Below are 22,527 nucleotides of genomic sequence, written 5' to 3'. Positions count from 1 at the left end.
TAAACATTCCAACAACAATCGCAACAATTGGAAAACAATAAAGCAGAAACCTTTGTTGAAAAATTCATGATAATGACGTCATAGAATGCTGTATTAATATTAAATGCTTTTAATATAAAGAATTTAAAACGTTAATCTACGTTTTGTTTACAAATTTCGAGGTAAAACGAATAGGTAAAGATGTCTCCTAGCAGAATAGCTGCGGTTAAAATTGATACAAATACTTTAACGCTGTTGTTATTGAAGTACATAAGTAGTATCTTAGCAAACGTAAAAAAATGCAACTGTTTCTTGTAAAATGGTGTTTTGAAACAATTGTGAATCCTTGGATAATGATATGATAACTTTTGCGCAGGTCAATCGGTGCATAAAAGCTAGTCACGTGACTCCTACTGTACATAAAAACTTTGCTATTTCTGCTGACATTTTTAGAACAAAGAGTACTAATTAAACATTAAATTTGGTTGTAAATGATGTTGCCAAAGTAACAGTTAATTTTTTAACATTATACAAGAATTGTACTCGTTCTTTTCTGTATCCACTTATAGATGAGACATACTAAATCACTACTTTAACATTTAAATCTGTAAGTAATACCAAAATGGAAGAGCGGAATAAATATATCAAATATTTTAATGAATTTTTTAGAACTCGTGTCAACTATACAAAACTATCGTAAAAACATACCAGTAAACTCCTATCGGTTGTAGTAAGTTATAAATCTACTGGCGATTTACATAATGGGCGAGGGCGGCCAAATATCTAGCATGCAGGTGGCAAACGACCCAGAACCGGTCCTGAATAGAATCATTGGAAGCGTTATACGATATTTTGGTGTGTGGCATCCACCAACTAAACCGCGTGAGGTTGTGTCTCTGTATACATGCTCAAATGCTTATAATCTGGCTACTTTACACGATTCAAATATTTTCGCCATAGAAGCTGTATTAGACAATACAGCGCTTCCATTCCGCTACCGATATTCGAATATACAATAGCAATGTTATCATTTTTTCACACGTAGTATAGAAATTTGTAATAAGATACATAATGCGGTTATAATAAAATATTAATTTTAATTAATTCAAAGTACGTTCAAATATGAAAATAATCGCGCAATATGTGTGTATATTTTAGAAAATACAAGGCATGCGGCGCTTCCACCGCTTACGAGGACGGCACGCCACTAATTAACCATACAATTTTCATAAAAATGAAAAAATGAAATGCGATAGAACATTAGTATTTCACTATATATTTACAAATTAATATTCATTTCACAATGCCAAATCTTTGAAATTTTGTTAAACAACAGCCAAACTAATGTTCTTTCTGCTCATATAAAAGCAATTTAGAGACTGGTTAAGAATACTTGGTACGTAGTCAGAATGGCCGAGTGGTCTAAGGCGCCAGACTTAAGATCTGGTCCTCATATGAGGGCGTGGGTTCGAACCCCACTTCTGACATTGTTTTTCTCTCATTTCATTTCTGGCTTGTATTACACTTGATGGATTTATGAATCAAGTTTTCAGAGCTCAAAATGTACATTAAAAACACTCATCTTTACCATAATTTTTGGTAAACAACGAAATGGCTATGTTATGTAAATCAATAGACCAATGAGCATTTTTTAAGTCACGTGTTCTGATATCTGAAACTTGCTTGCAAAATCCTGTAATATATGAATGATTGTTGCATGTTTTGTGGGACCCAGAATATTTGAATTAGTGGCTCCATGTTGACTTCAACCAGTTTTCTTCGGGGATCCATTAGCATCTTCATTTGTTTTTAAATTAACACGACCTCTGGCCGATTTACTTCTGAGTTGTACCAGTGCACCCTGCGCCACTTCGGCAATTTCGAGACCCCAAATATGGTCCCAATTTAAATTTCGATATTCTTACTACGGTATTCAGTTTATAGAAAATTGGTTTGGGGTCCCCAATTTAAATTGCGAACAATAGATTCTATTCCTGAAATATGCTCCTAAGTTTTGCCGAGATTGCATTAATGTTTTGATGAGTAAGGAAATGCAACGCATGGGTGATCTACCGAGAGGATCCCTCGTGGATGATTTTCTTTGGAAAAACTGGCCCGACTTACGTGTTAAATGAAGAGAACCTGGAAAACTATGCAACCAGTCCATTTGGAAACTGCCCCAATTCTGGTGTTAGATACTACAAAAGGCTCAGAATACTCAACCGATAAGCCTATCTTATCAGTTGGGCCGAAACCTGCAAACATTAAGTACTCCAGGGAGCCTTTTGGCAGATCACCCATGCATTGCTTTCTCTTATTCATAGAACCAATAGTGCAATCTTGGCAAAATTTAGGAATCAGAAAGGAAAGCTCAAATATTCTGATGTTTCCATTATATTTATTCACTTTTGAAAAGAAAAATAAAACAATGTGACTGGAATTTTGATGACACAAACATAATTTGCATGTTTCTTTAAATGTTAATAAACGACTGGATATTTGTATGGCATATTTACCATTTTAAAATTTAAATTTTGGCTTTGGCAGCTATTAATGAATATGTTGATTTGCAGCAAGCATTCTAACATATTTGTTAAAAATGCTGCATTTTCACTACAAATCTGTTTCTTCCTGAACTACGATCCATCATTCTAAAGCACGACACTATTATCCATTTGTATCCCTCTTCAATGTAATATACTGAAGAACAATACAAATGAATCCCTTTTCAGGTCTTGCAGAAGTATAAACACTGAACTTCATTAGCCTTTGTATCACTGTTGAAAATACGAGACTTATGCCGCTTATTTACGGAACGTAACTTTTAATAAATCTTTTTACAGATAATACAATTAAATATATAAACTTATAAGTATCAGTAACTATTATTTAAGCGTTAGCATGTGTAATAAAAATATTCAAGATCTTTAAAATGGGTGTGGCGAAAATTATGACCAAAGCAGGTTAGTCGGATGATCTTTATTAATTAAGTTTTCTTGACGATCTTGGGAGGGCTGATGTTGCAGAGTTCGCAGAAGTTATTCCTGATTGGACGTAGAGTATTTACAGAATCGTCCCAATTTGTCTCACTCAGTATACCCATGGCCTCGTCCAAGGAAGACTCGGGGACGACGTTCTCGTAGGACAGTAAGGCTTCGTATATCTTGCTGGCCGTGACCTTGCGGACTCTCGGAAACCTGTGACACAAAAATATGGCGAGGTAACTCAGAGAGCGTTGGGAGATGCATTCGAACTGTAAGAGATCACAGAACACGTCGACAGAAGCTATTAACTTTTGGGGATCCGTCGATTTGGAGCAGGCCTTCCAGCACAAGTCTAAGATATTTGTTAGGAAAGTGGCACTCTCTTCTTCGCTCGAAATCAGAGTTCCCGACATAAGAAGAAGATCCATCATTCTAAAGTACGATACTATTATCCGTTCGTTTTGGAGGTTATTTGATAGAATTTGTACCAATGTATCACATATGTATTTCAGATGTGTGCAATCGGATTTAATTCCATTAAGATAGTTTGCAAGAGAAGAATAGGAATGTTTTACCTAAAATTTGAAAATCTGTTGTTGACTATGCCATTTGAACAGCTATGATAGTAAAATAAATAAGAATTCAAAATTGGCCTTACCAACGATTCGGTCAATCCTCCCACACTTACGGTCAAACCCAACAATAAGTTGTAAGTGTATTTTTCAAATGATAACAGCTGCACGAAATAGGGAAAGGTGTCAGCAGGCGATGACCAATTTATGTCTTCACAAAGTGATTTAGGAAATATTTCTTCTAGCTTCTTTCTGTATGGTACGTAAGGAATTTCTGGCACACTAAACATAATCAATGAACAAAATTAATTACATGATATATGTTAAATCGAGTAATAAAAAGCTTGCATTATAAAACAAATATTAACAAATAAACTATATCTTAATTTAATCAAACATTCAAGGACCTAAATTATTAAATTATTAATGGATGGTTAAAACTATTGCAGTAAAACTTCACTAAGTCAAATTGTGTTAAGTCAATATTTTCTACAGTATATAAGGTTTTCCATATAATATGGTCTCGTGAAGGCAAAATTATTAGTACTTTTAATCTGGATGTGGACGCACATCTGAATCACCGCAGTGATGTTTTAATGCATATTGTATTGTACATATATGTGTGAACTTAAATATTTTTGGGCACGTCAGTCCTTTTCATAGAAATAACTTTGAACATCCATTATTAATAGTGCCTTAATAATTCACGTTTGTATAGCTTTTGTGAGAAAAAAATGAAAGAAAGGATCACATACATCAGATGGTGACTCTGTCCCTCATGCTTTTCAATGCCATGCAACTTGCTTGTAGTTAAAGTTGTGTATGGACACCAACTGCTGGTTTCTTTAGAATAAAAGCATAATAAATATAGTTGAGGTGCAATGTTTATTATTTTCAAGGCTATAGGTTGCATACAAGTATTATTTTGAGCAATTACATATTCTTGGTTTATATATCAATTAGGCTGTAATGATTTTTTTATATATAATACAATATACTTTTTACAATAACATTTATTATAGAAAATATATTGTAAAAGTAATTTATAAAATTATGTACTATGCAATTGTAAAAAATATATTGTATTATATTCCTGGTTTTTTTTTTTAATCTCTAGATATGTGTATAAGAAGGCAATCAATTTTAAGGATGATGACACATTCCCCAATCTGTGGAAATTTTCCTCCACCATCAATAAACTATAGGTATATATGGGGAATGTCTCCATCAATCAATGAAGGATAATGTATTGCATTCAAATATTCAAATGGAATGGCTCCATTTCAAATTCTACAGTCTGATGATGTGCAATGAAATGTGGACAAAAATGTTCGTGTAAGTGAAATTTTTGCTGGATTCTTGGCTTTTGTATAGGTTGATTTAATTCATCTACTCACAGAGAAACTTAGTATTTACCAAACTGATACATATTAACATTAAATGAATATACTTTAATTCTATTTGTGACTTACAAATGTAGTAGAGTAGAAAATGTTTTTCCAGCAATAGCTCTCGTTCTATCGATCTTCTCTACGCATTGTTTTAAAATACCGCAGAAAATTGAAGATATGAGGTTTTCAGTGAGAGACAATGGATCTTTAGCAACTATTAACTGAGTAATGTCCTAAATAAATAAATGCAATTTTAAAGTCATAAAACAATTTCATTTTATTTTAAAACATGTTCTTAACCATTAATCGATTATTTTCTTGTTTTACCTGAATAGCGACCATTGCTGATTCTCTAACAATAGTCCCTACGTCTCCTCTACTGTCCAAAGTATAATCATTCAATGCTTCTAGGAGACAATCGTATATCGTTTGCAAATGATTCCTATTCAGAATAGTATCCCCACTTCCTGGCATTTCTATACCGATCGTATGACACACGTTATCTAATGCCTTCAGAGCGTCTCGTTTAACTTCAACCAACGTCGCCTCTCCTTCGGGTAGTTTTGTACAGCGAATCAAACTATCCACTACATTATTCACCTTTCCAATTAAAACATGTTTAGGCAATAATCCTATTAATAAAAGATTAAACTGCATTTTAGTTTCAAAAAATTAAACTTAATGTAAATGTGGATCAATAAATAACATTTTGGGTGATTATTTATTGATCAACTCTTATAAATACAGTTTTAAAATATGACCTATTGCACAGATGTGACCACAACGAGCTTCTTCAGAACCAGCATGAAGTTTCTGTAGATAATTATCCAGCAACAATGTTGCTGCTTCCTCATTAATGTAATATTGTAAACAGAAGTGAGGAACAGCTGATACTGCTGTTTTCCTGACATCTCCATCCACTTGACTAAGGCAGCTGTCTATTAATTCTTGCCAATTATCTGTATAACTCAAATTAATTAGAGCATAGGAAAATTTTGTAGATTTATTCTTAATCTTTTACCTTTCATTACTTAAATGTATTGTTCTGTACCTAAAAGTTCGGTGTCCGAATGAAAAGGTAATGCAGAAATGGATGCCTTTTCTATCAGAGTACAAACGGCCTGTCTCATTAATATTCCTCCCAATCCACGAAACAGATTTCTATCTTTCAGAATAAATATAATATCCCTGATTTTCTGTAGACAATCTTCAACTATAATAAAAAAATAATTTAAAAATCATTTATTTATAGTTCCAGAAATTATATTTATATTTTAAAATATAATTTACTTCCAAAATCTTCTAAAGTTTTCCCTTGTTCTTTAGCCAATTTATATAAAGCGTGTATCACTTCCCCCACACTTAAAATGGCTCCATGCCTTGTATTTAAATCCATGGAGAGAGATAATGTTAGAAGTTTCGGTAAAACGTTTGTTATTGTATATTCGGGAGCTTGAGGTGTTAAATTATGAAGTGATTTCGAAGAAAGTTCTCTTAATGTTTGATCCCAATGATTAACTTTACATATTAGTAAATGGTCAATAAGTGGTTGAGCATATTCTTCAAACTGTGCAATGTACACACTGAAAACAATAACTCTGAATTAGTAAATTTTATGATTTCTAGTTATTATTATTATTATTTTACATACTATTATCAACAAATAAGATTCTTAAAAATGATTACGATAAGTACAAAGGAAAGAAACACTACATTTCTGAGTACAAATGTATAAACTAACTGTTGAAAGGCTGTTTGATAGATATTATACGCACAAACAATTGCAGCCAATATTCTCAAACACCATATTTTCACTAAAATCCATTGTAACAAGCAGATTTAATCTATTGTTTTATATTGGGATCTATATATTTTTTATTTCATCAATCCAAGTGCACACAAAAATTATTATAAATGTAAATTAATTATAGTGTATTGAGAATCTCCTCCATTCAAAAATATTTCTTTGAATAAGGTATGAAGTTGTCATTGATTATGTTTTAGTTGAAGAACTATTTCTATCAAAATTGAAATAGGAATGATTGATAATAACTGTCCAAAAGTAGGGCATGATATAAACCAAAATCAAACTTATAATCTTTATTTAATCTTTTACAAATATATCTCAAGCTGTTGGTTCTCTTTGTCTACAAGATTATATACAGTGTGGTCAAAAAGTCACTTGCCAAATGGGAGAATCACTGTTCTTATTATTCCGAGTGCAGTAACAACAGGAAGTAATCATGTAGATCACCAAACAATGAGCAGAAGCTTGTTTTATTGTGCAAAGACAATCACAGAACAACATGGGTAGCTGTGCAGGAATTCCGTCATTGCCATCCAGACCTTTACATCCAGCTGTTGGCAACATCCTGGTAAAACTTAAGAAAACATTCATTGTCCTGGATAAAAACAAATTGCATTTATTGTCCAGAAGTCAGTCTGATTACTTCTGGTTGTTATTGCACCTGAAACAACAACAGTGATTTGGCAGGTGACATTCTAGTAACGTTGTTTATTTATATATGGTCATAGGTGTTATAGAAAGTATAAAAATACACCTTTCTACCATAATGTCTTTGGTTATTTATACTATAAATTTAATCTTGAATTTGATGAGGACTAAGAGGACATAATATATTTGTGTAATATTAAATAAAAATTCCAAGTTTGGTGTTTATGCACTATTTGCTTCTTTTATATTACTGATATAATATAATAATAGCTTCTGTTAGTTGCACTGTCTTTTACAATAGATTCATTAGTTTCATCTGTACTTTTATCACTTCCTATTTATTTCCTAATAGCAATTTAAAATTGCTATTAGGAAATAAATCTGAAAATTGGTTTAATAAGCATTTATTTTTCTTTGTAATTTTCAAAATTTATAATGTATTGTAATCAAGATTTTAACTTTCGATGGTAGAATTTTAGTACCTAATATACTTCCACTAAATAAAACTTAATTTAAACAAAAAGAATACAGCAGAACTTGGTTAAGAAGTCTTTCAAGGGACAAATTTAAAAAAAACTGTTATACCATAAAACATTACACAATCAATAATTTTGTATAAAACCATTATATCATCAGGCACAAATTTAAAAAAAACTGTAAACAAAAATGAAAATAATATAGCTTTTCATCCAATAACTCATATTTATTTAATGATATTCTTGTACATTATGGTAAATTAGGCTTATGCAATATTTATTTATTTAAATACATATTTAATATAGCCTGTTTCATCTGTTTTGTTATGTAAAACAGAAATATTTTATTATTCCCAAAAAAATCTACAGATCTATACTATTATATACTATAAGAAATAACCTACTGTATTATAATTTGTTGAATACTTACAGCATAAATCATATGTTAATAGCACTTAATCCATGTTCAAAGTAATCCAACATTGCACACAAAACAATACGCAAAATTTTGTGCATTTCCTAACATTTTGATTTGTCCGTATACAATTAAATGTGTATGAAGTAACATTTCTGACAGGATGCAGTCAAAAAATTTCTTCAGCAAGCTTGTTTTCCAGTTGTGAAGGAGAATTTCTGTCTACTTTAGTGGGTAATTGTCTTAAATTAAAACATTTTACATCACAAAAATTTTCATCTCTCTAATGGGAAAAAACTGGGACTTTTAAGATTAAACTTCTAATGAGGAAACTTCTTAACCAAGATTCTATTGTAATTGAAAATCACAAGGTTGTCTTATTTACTAGATCAGAAATTTTTGTTTATAAAATTCAAATATTCATGAACTTTTGAAATTTTCCTGAGATTAAATCAAAAAATAAACAGTACAATGGCAATAGTAATAGTAATAAGCTTATTTAAATTTGGAATGAACTTACCTGAGATTTAAAAAAGCATTTGGACGAGATCCAACTGAGAAATAATCAGCAGTCGTGAGGATATCTATTCCATGAGGAACAGTTCCCTGCCTGCCGACATTTTCTTGAAAAGCCGCAGAAGCTGCTCTACGACAATTTATTTCTCTGAATTAAAAATACATGTTTTAAAGTTAAATCATGATATAATTTCATTAATTGTAAAATTATCTGAGTCATCTATTTTAAATTACCTGTCAAATACAGATGTAACAACAAGAGCAGTCGCAATATCTTTAACATAAGGTTTTAATATAACAGGTTCGAAAGCACGTGCAAAAGACCAACACACGTAGCATGCAGCATCTCTAATGTGTGCGCCAACAGAATAATTTCCGAGTAATTCATCATAAACTAAAGCTTTCAATACAACAGGTATTACTTTATCTAAGAGTGAAGGAATAATCAATCCTCTCCTTCCTGCGTAATTACAAAACCTTGTAGAAATTTTCTAAAACATAAAGATTAGGTAATCTACAAAGAGATTATATCAAGTTACCTAATTCAGCTAGAGCAAGACAGCCACCGTGCCAAGCTGTATCACTTTCTCTGAGACAAAATAATTCTAGTACTGAAGATATAACATCTTCAGCAAGTTCCCATGGAAGACGACTGGTTATTCGACCAATGCCTTTCGCAGATGACCATCTGATTATGTAAAAATTGAATTAGCAAATATTTTCCATGACAGACATAAATTAAACTACATTCTAACTACCTGACAATTGTGTGTTTTGCCCGTAATCCTGCTAATAACTGTTCAATAATATCTTCAATTTCTTCAGGAATGTCATAATCTTCCTCCTCCTCTTCATCTTCAGTGATATGATTGAACATTCCTGAATTATCTGGTTTATTTAGACTAATCAAATTGGCAGTTAAAGACCTGCTGCCTCTACTGTATCTCCAAGCAGCCAGTTTGCTTTGCATAAAACTTAATCCTGAAATTAAGAAATAAATAATAATTAAAATAAAAGATTTTTAACTTGTTTAACAGCAATTTGAGAATTCTAAAATGAGCAAAAATAATTGTTATTGTATAGTTTAAACAAAGATCTACAGCTCAGGTATTAAGTTACTTCTTAACAATGCATGACTACATATTGCCAGTTGAATGAGCCTACTACTAAGCAGTTCTTCATCCTGTAGTCTCACAGACTGCTCATCATTTACTATGGAATATATGTTTACATATATAAAATATGATATATACAGCATTATGAGAGGATGTGCAACCTTTGTTATCGTTATTATCTTTACTTTCCATGTCATTTAAAGCAGTAAAATATGCTACATACACTAGAAAAGACATTCCTCAAAATCTGAATTTCCATATAGAACTGATTTAGTTTTGAAAAGAGAAGCTATTCTAGAAAATATATTACACTCATGTCATGATATGGTCTATTACAGTGGTTCTCAACCTTTTTTGTTGATGTACACCATTAGCCCATTAGTTGTTTCTCAAGTACCCCTTATATTTTTGTATGCAAATTTTATAATTACTGTGTTAGATGTATATAGCCCTTATAACTGAGCGTCATAAGAAAACTCCAACTAAATATCAAGTAATGCGCGCATGCAGTGACACACATTGCTTGGTGAGGATACAATCCAAGCCTTGTTATTTCTAATACCAGCAGTACAGTAAAAACATGAAAAGCCTCAATGTTATCGAGCAATAATTATAGAATTGAAAAATTTTTTTTCTATTCTAAAATTAATGCTCGGTTAAACCGTAATTTTACTAGACTACAGGTTCGCTTGGCACTAACGGTACAAATAGACAGGCAAATCAAGTGGATAAACAAGTTGTTTGGACTGTTAAAAGGGAAATCGGTGTTCATACTGGGATATTTTAAAGCAACTTTTTGTTGTTTCTTGTTTGTTTCTTGTGATATTAATTTACAGCAAATTGATTAACATATGTCATTTTATAATGAAAGTTAGATGTACCCCTTCGATTTATGCTCGTACCCCTAGGGGTACGTGTACCCTCAGTTGAGAACCACTGGTCTATTAGACTGTCTAAATTTTAAACCTAAAGACCAGTCAGTAAACTCATCATCAGTTCAGTGGATGAACACTGCTAATTGGTTTTGGGTTTGCACCTAGCCAGTAGGCTGACCACATAAACCTTTCTCAGATTTCTTCTCATTCCTACCACCTAAATAAGAGTTAATTTCTCATAAAAGACTTACAAAAAGGCATTTTCCCTTAGTAGATTGTCCATATGTTGCATTGCCATAAACAAATAAAACTAAAACAAACCACTAACTGAAGTGATAAATCATACAACAATCTCGAGCAGCATATGAGACTGCATGACAACAGTTAAGGATTAATCTTGTGCTCACAAAGTTCCACCCATTTCAGTACTTTAAAGTACAAAATGTTTTCTTTGTGTTCTTTGCAGTCAAGTAAAACATGCTCTCTGAATGGTCCTTGTTAAGGAATGTTTTCAATTTCAGTTTGTGGTCTTCTCAGCTTACATTCAAATGTAAAATAAAAATGCTGCCTGTGGTAGCTAGTTTTTCATAGCAAACACTCTTATTATACATTTGAATTTTATAAAGCTGAACATGGCCTAAACTCAGTTGAAATTATTCCTAGTATCTGCGAAACATTTGTTAAAAAAGTAGTTTTATTTTAATGGAGGTGCTAAGCTTTGCATGTTTCTATAAATAATTATAGAATAAATAATGACACTGTGAAAGTAAGAAGCACTATCTGACTACTGATAGAAGTACTATTTATAATATTAAATAAGCAGTTTAATAATTTTTGTATTGTATATTTGAAAATGAAAATAAATATGAATGAACTTTTTTATTTATTCTTTCAATCTTACACATAATTTGTGTTTTTATTACATTTTAACTGTATAAATCAGCTTGCATGTCATATTATAAATTGCATTTCTACTTTATTAAATTAATATATTTTATATAATAAAGTTTACAGATAACAATTTAATAGTTAAGGCATTCAAATCAATTCAGTATATTTTATTGTCTTACCTATTCTTTGAATAAGCTTTAACATTAACTTCTGAACAAGAGCATTTTTACTATTTTGGAAATTACACTCTAATATACTTTTCAGTACGCTTTTGCCGTATTGTTTCATGTCTTCACGTTTACCGAGCTTGAATAAAAGTGCCAAAGTTGCTAGAATTCCTATTTGAAGATTCTCTGCAGCTGCAGTAGTTTCAGAATTTATTTCCTTTAGCTTCTATTGAAGTGCACATAACATAATTATTACATAATAATGTACACAACATAATTACGTTTTATAATTTATAAAATTAATTTAATTCTAATGATATTTAAAAAGCAATTTTTAAATTAAGAAAAGTAATGAGATACTGTGCATATTGCAGAGGGTAAACACTAGCTGTGAAACCAATACCATCTGGAAAAAGCACCTTTACTTGACCTTTGGAGAAAGTTGCAACTTATTAGTAGTAAAACATTTTCCTCTAGAGCAATTTACTCTAGTTCATACACAAGTGCTACAATATATAAATGCAACAGTAATGTTACAACAATGTTGTGTAATCAAATCTTGTATGAGACTTGGTGGAAATGTTACACAAACATATGAAAAAGTAAAACAGGCCTACAAATGACACTATTTGCAGTATAAGTGTTTAGATGGCATAAGGCATTTACAGAGTTGTGAAAGTGGGAAATCAATCCCACTAGAGAAGACCACATTTGACAAAAATGGATGACATTATGGGAAAAGACAATGAATCTACTACTGTGAAGTGCCAGAATGCCTAAGAAAAAAGATTCATCATGTCCAAAGCTGATAGTTGATGCTGTACTATGATGCTGCTCTATATCAGACAGTACTCTTTAGTACTAAATATTTGAAAAAAAAAAAATTCCAGTTGTCCTCCAGACAAAGACCACATTTGACAAAAATGGATGACATTATGGGAAAAGACAATGAATCTACTACTGTGAAGTGCCAGAATGCCTAAGAAAAAAGATTCATCATGTCCAAAGCTGATAGTTGATGCTGTACTATGATGCTGCTCTATATCAGACAGTACTCTTTAGTACTAAATATTTGAAAAAAAAAAAAAATTCCAGTTGTCCTCCAGACCCCTATTCACCTGATTCGAGTCCCTGTGACATTTTTCTCTTTCCGAAAATCAAATTCTATCCAAAAGATTGTCATTTACAACTGTCAACAATATCCAAACTGTCACCACTGATCAGATAAAGACAATTCCAGTTCAGGACTTCTATCATTGTTACGAGGAGTAAGTGTAGCCTCTAACCATGTGTAGTCACCAAAGAAAAGTACTTTGAAAGAGATAATGTTGATCTGACGGTAAGTTACAACTACAGTGCTTTACAACACAAATCTCATTACTTTTCTGCATACCATATATTCAATACATGAAAACTTTTTGAATTAATCCATCAATTATTTTTTCACAAATATTTACTTACTTTGATTTCCCAGTCCAGAAATTCCGGTAAATATTCTTTCTTCATATCGGGACGAGTCAAAAAACGAGAAGCAAGAAGAGCCGCGGCATCTCTCGCTTTGTCACCCACACTGAGATACTGTTTTATGACTTCCATTATTCTGATATGTATAGTCAAATATTAGAAAAATAAAATATAATTTATATATAAGATACTGCATATCTAGATACTTATGTCTAGGATATGTTTATGGTACTATTTAGAGCAGGGGTGGCCAAACCGTGGCGCATGCGCCAAACTTGGCGCATTGGACGATTACAAGTGGCGCTTTAGTCAGTTCTGAGCAACATTGCCAGATTTGGCTTCTTTGCAATTAAGAATATTACATAGAAAATTAATTTTTTATAGTCTGTCTTGGCAAGTTCATTTGTTGCACAATTCGTTGCAATCAACTTTACAGATAAAATGAGTGTTCTCCACATAGTAAATTACAGTGTATGCATGTATGTTTATTTTCGATCAGTGCATAGGCGTCTAAATGACAGTGCTACCGTCCGGACAGTCCACGAGTCGGTTGGACTGCTACACCTGTTGACCTTTTTTTTTTTTTTTTTTTTTGCTTCTACGATTCACGGTACATTCGCAATCGTGTATGCCACTAATGTCAAACGGGACTATTTTGTACGGGTAACTACACCACCACCGCATTTTTTATTAATTTTTTTTTTCACGCAACTGAATTTTGATCTTTTAAATTGAAATACCTGATTAAAGGGTGGCCGAAATTTTTCTCCGCCCCGGGCAGCTAACACCCACGGTACGCCACTGCGCATCTGAACTCGTCTATCAAAAAATTGGCGCATGGTATGCAAAAGGTTGGCCACCCCTGATTTAGAGGCAAAAGATCACCACTCCCAAATTAATAGTTCAGTTCAGAAATTCAGAAATATTAATCCTAGAATGCGTAACCCAGATCAAATGGACCTGTACAATCATTACCTTTGCTTCACAATAAATTTTATAATAAAATTAAGCAAATCCTATAAAACCTGTACTGTTATGACTAGCATACTAAGGACAACTACCTAATACTATCAACTGTTAAATAAACTGAATGCATTCAAGGTGATATTTATGTTTGTTAGAGTGGGATGGTCCAATTCACAAACTGTTTCTTAGTGAGACATAAAACCCAATACATTGTGCAACCAAGTCTGTAGGAAGATTTGAAAGAATGCAGCAATTTGATGACAGAATGTCTTCAATCCGATAAATTGGCAGAATTTTCATACACATGGAACTGTTTTATATGAAATTTCCAGAAATGTTTGGCTCCATGACTGATGAACATTTGGAAATGTCTGTTCAGGCAATGCAAGCAAGCTTATGAAGTATAGAATCAAACTGTTCGAATAACCAGCTAATGAATTCAGAAAAAAAAAACATTTTTCATCAGTAGATCATCTTTTAAAAGATTTTTAAGCTCCTGTTTCAATTGTATCATTTATTTTTAATAATTTAAAGTCACCATGTTCTCATGATAAGCACTAATATCTTCTTCCTTTCATGTACTACTCCAGGATGGAGAACCCTTGAACGTGACATAAAAATGACTTATTGACACGCGACACAGGGCTCACCTTAAAAAATAAACAGCAAACAGCTTGGGTGAGTCATATATTTTAACTTAATAGAATACAATTTTATTGAGTAGAGAGATACTAAATAAAGTACAGTAAAGAAATAAACACTATCAAGTGTTTAGTAATAGTAAGTAATAAGACACAAAATAATATGTTCTCAAAAATTTTGATTGGCCCATGAGAAAATTCTGTATTATAGATTGGCAATTTTTGGATGCACACTTAAAAATTTTGCACATCTTGTACAAGGCCAAGCACTGATCTAGCTGATGTTTCTTAATGAGGGATGATCTAAAACTTTTAATATACCTACTGCTTTATTAAAATGTTTAATTTTATAATCAGTATTTATACATTTAAAATTCACAATGGAATTTGACACACACAATTACAAAAAAAAACAAAAATTTGGAACAAAAAGTGCAACAGAACACTCAAAACATTTTCGTGGCACGAGTCTGTGATGTATTATGACATGAGACAATCAGGATAGTGTGGCATTGTGGTTGAAAAATTAAAAAAAAATGCAATCCACAAGTTAAGGAGCTAAACTAGAGACATGTTGTATGGTTGGAAGTGAGGCAGGCTTCCAAATAATAAAAAATGCCTTACAATTGACACAACACCCGAGAAGGGTGGTTTGGGTCCACATATAGTTGAAATTGGACTCTGACATTTTGGTCAACTCTGTAGATCATCTATATTTTGTAATAGCTTGCTGGTGGCTCTGCTAAATGACTTGCCAGCATTTTGGCTGTGATGCCAATGTACCATGTACTTTTACTTTTCCCAGCTGTTGAGTGTAATAGTAGTAGTAGTATTCTTCTTTATTAGTACACATAGTACAGACCCGGTACCGCACTGGCACAATCAGGTATGACGTACAGTTACAACAGGACAATTATACAGAGTATTACAAGATAAGCTTATATATGAACAGTAGAATAAAAGAAAAAAATAAATAAATAAAATAAAAAATATTAATAACATAAAAGAGAGCTATATAAACATACAAGCATGTGAGTGGTGTAGATACATTACAGATAGTACATTACAATAAACCTACAAAGTAAGAAGTAACATACAGCAGTCATAAAAATAATACAAACTAGTTGGCATGACAGTGAGGTGTAACCGAAAATACATACAAAATGCACCACATACAGGGAGAAGTATACATCCAGCAAGGCAAGTATAGGATAAGATGCTGGCATACAGTGAATACAATGACGTATGGTAACAAACAAGATGTACATTAAAAGGATGTAGAAATATACACGGATGAAGATCGTAGTAGGAAATATGGAATCCACTACTCAGTTGACAAGAGTTCGCCAGTAGTAGTTCTTTATCAGCTTCAGAAAAGCCATGAGTGTGAAAGAGCTACAATATAATTCAATACAGATATATAGATTTAAAAAATCTATATATACAATATAGATTTTTTGAAAAGGGAGACCTTATACCTATTGTAGTGATATCGGACCTTCTCGTCCTCCCTCTCCAGGGGTTTTCGTCAGGGCAGATGCAATCTATCCATCGACACACGCTAACGAGGGGCCGTTAAGACTGGGGAAGAAAACACAGGAAGAAGGAATTTTTCAGAGAGAGGAATTTGGGACACGAGAGGGAGAGGGAGTGTGAAGTAGTGGTCCCTGAGAGCGGAATAAAGTTTTTTTTTGTGGAAATATTGGACTAGTTGATTAATTAGTGAGACAAACCGACAGGGCGGAATCCGCTGATTAGGAACGGGTTCCCTACACCTATCATTGCAGATAAAGCCTGCATAAAGTTGGATGTGAGGAGAGAGGCAGGAGAAGGCCATGCTTTTGAAGTTGTGGTAAATGAGTATAGAAGAGGAACCAAGGTACGGAATTAGTGACTGCACCCAAGTCAATTGTTTTTTAGAATGTAGGGTAGTGGATGAAAATAGCAAATTTTTAACCCTGGAAACACAATAAAATTTAGCAGAGTCTTGCATATGGCAACATAAACATCATGTAATTTGAGTTCAATGAGCTCACGTGTTAATGGAAGTAAAAAGGCTCTTCTAATAAGGGTGAAAATGGCCAAACTGATATAATATGAAGGCTGAAAAGTTGCTGGAATAACATGAGAAATGGCATTAAACTTGCAGTAGGCCTACACTGAATAGAAAAGTTTCCTGGAGGATCATGTGGAGATTCTAGAATGCTATTTTTGCATCCACTTCCTCTTCTATGGAGAATGAAATGGAAGAGTAAATGGTAAATAGATAATGTACAAAGTGTGACACATTCTGGTTTGCACCCTCTTATACAAGATCATCTACATAATCATACAAAATAATACAAGAATTAGACCTCCTCTACAAATTACTATCTATAATAATTGTAATTGTGTTTTTTGATTAAAATAAAGTAATTGATTTATGTACATATTTAAGTGTTGCTGTTCTCTTTCTCAGACAATGCATTGCCAATGTTTTGTGAATGCATGTAACAAATAATTGGCCAAAATTTGCACACATCCATTCTGGCCCAACTAAGATGATGACAATCTAGGCAAAGCCTAAAAGTTTTCAGTCCCAAAACTATGCTAAATGATAGATTATCTTTCAATTAAAAGTCTTAAAGTAAACAAATAATTTAATTATTAAGCAGTAACGAACCTGAGTGATATCGGCTTGGATCTGATCCCGTCGATTTCCATTCCGCTGTCTAATCTTTCCATGTGAAACGGTATCAGCACAATAACTGAAAGCCATAGTAGAAGAATGTATCTGGTTTCCCAAGTATTAAAATCAGATGGATTCTGTTGAGCTAATAATGCCAAAACTGGTTCGACATCGGCAACCTACAAACACATACAGAGACCAAGCACAAATTACAAAACTGTATTAACTATTGGGGCTCTAATATTTATCCTAAACACACAATACAATAGATCATTTTTAAAAATTTTATATAAATAAAAAATAAATTAATGTTATTGTATATAATGCCTGATGATTAGAATTAAACTGATGATACTCAGACGTGTGGAGGTAGCTCTACGGGAGAATTTTAGAAATTAAGTTTCCTTATTTACTTTTACAATGTTTAAACATGAACAGCTTAGAGATTCATGTTTCTTATTCTTCAATACAGTCACCATACTTGCTAAGTTACTTATTCAATCTAATGTTATCAGGTTTTCCCTTCCTTTGTTATAAATATCTGGGCTTGATGTTTTGGCCACTGGCAAACCTCCTGTTTGTAATTATCTCCCATACAGATGTTTCTGAACATCAAAAAACTGTTGGATATCTACTGAGCATCTGAATGAGAGAGAATTTTCCATTTCCATGTCCTCAGAAATTCAATGAATTGTAAATTTGTTTATGTTCCGTTTGTTAAATAAGTATAAAATTGGCATTAAATATCATAAGGTATCTTGATAATACATTAATTATACTATTGATTGTAAATTTTATATAAATTTGTTATCTACATTGTTTTAAGTTGTTGAATTTGTTAATTTTAAACTTCAGTTTGGCTTACGTATTGATGTTCATGTCGCTGGATTTTAACGGAGATTGTTTGGGGACTAGAACAGTAGAGTTGTGATAAGTGGCATTACTCGTTATTAAAAATCAGAATAGTGATAATATTTTTTATAAGAATGAATGAAAAGTAATTATAGTTATTATTCAAAATTTTGAATCTTAGTATTAAATCTATTCGAAAGAATGACATTTTTCTATTGGATTTTCTCTCTGCTGGAGACTTAATATTCTACAAGAGCTACAAGTGCTACAGTAGTTCCTCATAAAATTTCCTAGATTGAACCAAATATAGCCAAAAGAGATGCTATAATATCTGCATTACAATAAGTCATACATAAACCTATAATTCTTTTTAAAAGCAGCAACCAAAATCAAAAACCAACAACAAAAGTAACAGAGCTGATGTTTTTACCCACGTTTTCACTAGCTACAGGGTCATTTATCCTGAGGATGCTCGTTTAACAGGAGATGTCGGCTCTGTTACTTCTTCTTCTGGATTTTGATTTCGGTTGCTGCTTTTATCAAGTTTACTCAGTTGTGAGTGGTTGTTTTCTATAATTATAATTATTTATTTTGCTCCTATCAACACATTCTATAATTCTTACATATATCTACATTACTTCCATTCATTGCTGCATTTTTGCAATCAATACACCCATGTTGGTAACATATCTAAGTCATACAAACACTGCTGTTATCTTCTATAAGAAAGACTAAATTTTAAATACTGTTTCAAAATTCCCCCCTCTTTAAATCACACACAGACCATACAGAATTTTTCTGTAATGTAACAGCACCTGAAGCAGACCACTTTTTACTTTGGTGCTGCCCAATTGAAGTCCCCTTTTACTGTCATCAAGCTGAATTCCAAACCATAATAGAACTGGTAAGCCAACAATAGAGCTGTAAAGAAAAAATAGGAAAATGGTACTACTTCTTGGAATGAGAGCTGTCTGCAATGATGGTATCTGAGCCAGGACCTTTACAGAAACAGAGTACCTAGTGGATTTTGTTACACTCGAGCATTATGTATACACTACTACGCACATTACAATGCTCAACTAGGGCTCAACTGATATTTTATAGTATATGCTAAAATCTGTATAGGCCTTACATTTATTGATTTTGTGAGTCATTTGGCAGTGCAAGAGCAGGTTTTAAAGTACAATTACACCTCCAAATAAGATAGTCAGGATACCATACACAGGAGCAAAAAAGTCAAAGGAACCATACCCCGACACGTGACCCTGGCAAGATATCGCCTACTTCCACATCACATGCAATTGGAAGTGACATCATTCCTGTAAGACTATAGCACGTAACAGCTTCAATTAGCCCACTCAACCATTTGTAGAGTACTAGATGTTATATAGTTTTAGGGGAGTGTGAAGATTACCTCATGTAGGCATTGAGGTGCACAACTGCATGCAGAGAATAAGCAGTATGTTGGTTCACAGTATAAACTGACTTTTCAAGATTATTGCACATACAGATACGGTCCAATCAACTTTATTGCTCGTACAACAAAGACGGAAACCCCTTCATTCAGAGTTCTCATGTCACAGATGCTAAGGCTGTATACACATTAGGCATTTTTAAAGGCGCGTTTTGGTAACACACGTTTTAAAGAATCAAGAAGTTCTGCATAGGCATACATACTCAAGCGCGTGCTTTTGGTCAAACGCGCATTGATAGATTTTTGTTAAAACGTGCATTTTACGAGCATTGCCACACGTTTTGAGATATATGTGCTGTCATGTTGTTGTACATTCGATCGCGCGCTTTCGGGTAGAGTGGACATACGTTGGGCAAATTGGAGAACGATCATTTCAATACTGATCTATTTATTGATGAAATCTAAAAGAGACCAGCCATCGTCAAATGATTTTATAGATATTCTAAAAGAATTAAAAAATTTGGGTTCACATTTTCTTTGTTTTGGATACAACGTCACAAACATTCCACGCATCAGTCTATCTCGTAATATTGGGTGCACCCAAAATTCTCTTTGCCTCTGCCATCGAGTAATTGCTTGCGTGTGCTGATGGAGGAGGCACACACGAGCAATTACTTTCACGTCCATTTCCAAACTGAGCCAGTGCTCACGCTCCACTAAACAGTCGTCGAACGCTGAGCTAACGCGCGGTGTGTACGCTGCTAACGCGCATTTAACGCAACACGAAACACCTAATGTGTACATAGAAAATCCTGTCTAATCACACAAACACAGCTCGTCACACCATATGAATCATCGAGACAACTTAGAGAGCATTGTAATCGAACAGGGCCGGATATACCGCATTTAAATACACAAAAAATCAGTAAAAACTCGATTACTTTAATAAATAAACACTGTAATGACGTAACAAAGGTACATTATCATACCTCGTGCGGGAAATACTTGACCAGTAATTTGTGATGACCGACTTTAACAATGACATAAAGCAATTTAAAGGCCAGATGCTTCAATTCGTCGCATGTATCCTTTTTAGAGTAAGAAAGTAATTTATAAAGGAGTTGATCCAAGTAAGGATACAGCAAGTAAGGCTGCTCCTGATATAAGTCGAGGATATAAACGAATCGCTCGTAAGATAACTCGGATGTGATCGTATCCGTGTAAATTTCCGGTAATTTCTCGATTATTTCGTTTATTTCAACGTATTCCTCGAACTTCTCTAAAGCGCAACCTAAGCCGATCTTGTTGTCAACATCTTCTCTACTCTCCGCCATTGTTATTACCATGACAACCGATTTAGCCGCTAGAGGCGCGATTTTGACTTGTTATTTACTATTTTATCGTCATTTTCGAATAAATATTAAAAAATATAAAGTAAATCTTACGCTTTAATAATTTAATTTCGATGTTTTCGTATTTTAATTATAAACTGCAGTAATAAAATTAAATTAAATAAAAATTAAAATAATTTTTATATATTCAAAATTAAATTTCTACCGACAGGTGGCAACCGGAATATAACACGTGGGTAGAAAGGGTGGTTCGGTCTTTGAATGGCTGGTGGCTAATTACAGAACGATTCCGTAGCCGTAGTTCTATTTTTTACCACGAGATGTCGCTACTTCGTGACATCAGAAGATAAAGACAAGCATAATGTATACCTCTCTATAACACTGTTGATAATTCCTTATTATATGAAATCCATGTTATACGAGTCACTTAGATTTTACAAATACGTGTGCCGGGCTGTGAACGGCTCACGTATTTGTAAAATCTAAGTGACTGATACAACATGGAATTCATATAATACGGAATTATCAATAGTGTTATAGGGGGTCTACTGTAATTCTAATTTACGTCGGTTGTGACGTCACTAAATCACGTGAAGGAACGCAGTCGGTATGGTTAGAAAGTGAATAAGGGCGTTGACATTTTGTTTTATCATTGTCGAATTAAAAAAATATAAGTGAAACAGAAAGCACAGAGTTAGTTTATTACACACAAAATTTGCTACTGTTCGTTTCTTGAATGGCCAACTTTTTATAGTCTCATTTCACAAGGCCGGATGGCCGAACGGTCAAGGTGAAAGCCTATTCGCGTTTTTCACGAACTATAGAGGGCGCTGTATTTTTACAAAATGGCTACTCTATCTGGGTCGTTTGTTAGTCGTCAGTGTAAAATGAATTATATATTACTATCTGATGTAATGAAATATGCTACTTGTAGCAGTTCATCGAGAAATTTTATAGAAGGAGAACAAGTATTACTAGCAGGACACGTCATTTTATGTGGTATTATCGAGAAAAACGAGCAAGATCGTTCTGTACATTTTTGTGCTCTTTGTCTGCAAACATCAGCATTGACTTCTATCCCACACAAAATTACTGGAATTTTAAAGTTTATCGACATATCATATAAAATTGAATAGAATTACATTTTATTGAAGATAATCCTATAGTATAGGTTAAAAACGAATACAAATACTAAATTACTTTATACTTAGACTCTATGCAATCTTTTTCAGTTTGATTTTTTAATACTATCGAATTACAATAATCTAAACATATTTATAAAAACATGATAGCATACATGACAAAATATAATCTTCAGGAGTAAAATGTTTCGA

The 22,527-nt window shown here is 33.0% G+C and overlaps 1 protein-coding gene, 1 long non-coding RNA gene and 1 other non-coding gene across 3 annotated transcripts in view; 1 reads left to right on the top strand and 2 right to left on the bottom strand.

Moving 5' to 3' along the window:
- The window catches only part of LOC111634802, a 49,809-nt gene that overhangs the window by 1,379 nt on the left and 25,903 nt on the right, over positions 1-22,527 (bottom strand). The window lies entirely within an intron of this gene.
- Trnal-uaa lies at positions 1,383-1,466 on the top strand. Its single transcript has one exon. It is a non-coding gene; the product is annotated as a tRNA-Leu (tRNA).
- Positions 2,770-21,217, bottom strand: LOC111634800 (tubulin-specific chaperone D-like). Its single transcript, XM_023379634.1, has 15 exons — positions 20,831-21,217; positions 17,570-17,754; positions 13,298-13,436; positions 11,849-12,062; positions 9,547-9,769; positions 9,328-9,476; positions 9,023-9,248; positions 8,793-8,936; positions 6,217-6,509; positions 5,978-6,139; positions 5,688-5,885; positions 5,254-5,558; positions 5,008-5,159; positions 3,622-3,817; positions 2,770-3,538 (listed from the first exon to the last, which is right to left on the bottom strand). Exons 1-15 carry the CDS (start codon positions 21,185-21,187, stop codon positions 2,966-2,968), a joined length of 3,516 nt encoding a protein of 1,171 aa, XP_023235402.1. The 5' UTR covers positions 21,188-21,217; the 3' UTR covers positions 2,770-2,965.

This window comes from Centruroides sculpturatus, unplaced genomic scaffold (assembly GCF_000671375.1).
Source record: "Centruroides sculpturatus isolate CEXI.00-Female unplaced genomic scaffold, Cexi_2.0 scaffold757, whole genome shotgun sequence".
Taxonomy (NCBI): Eukaryota; Metazoa; Arthropoda; class Arachnida; order Scorpiones; family Buthidae; genus Centruroides; species Centruroides sculpturatus.
This window is presented reverse-complemented; position numbering and strand designations above follow the sequence as displayed.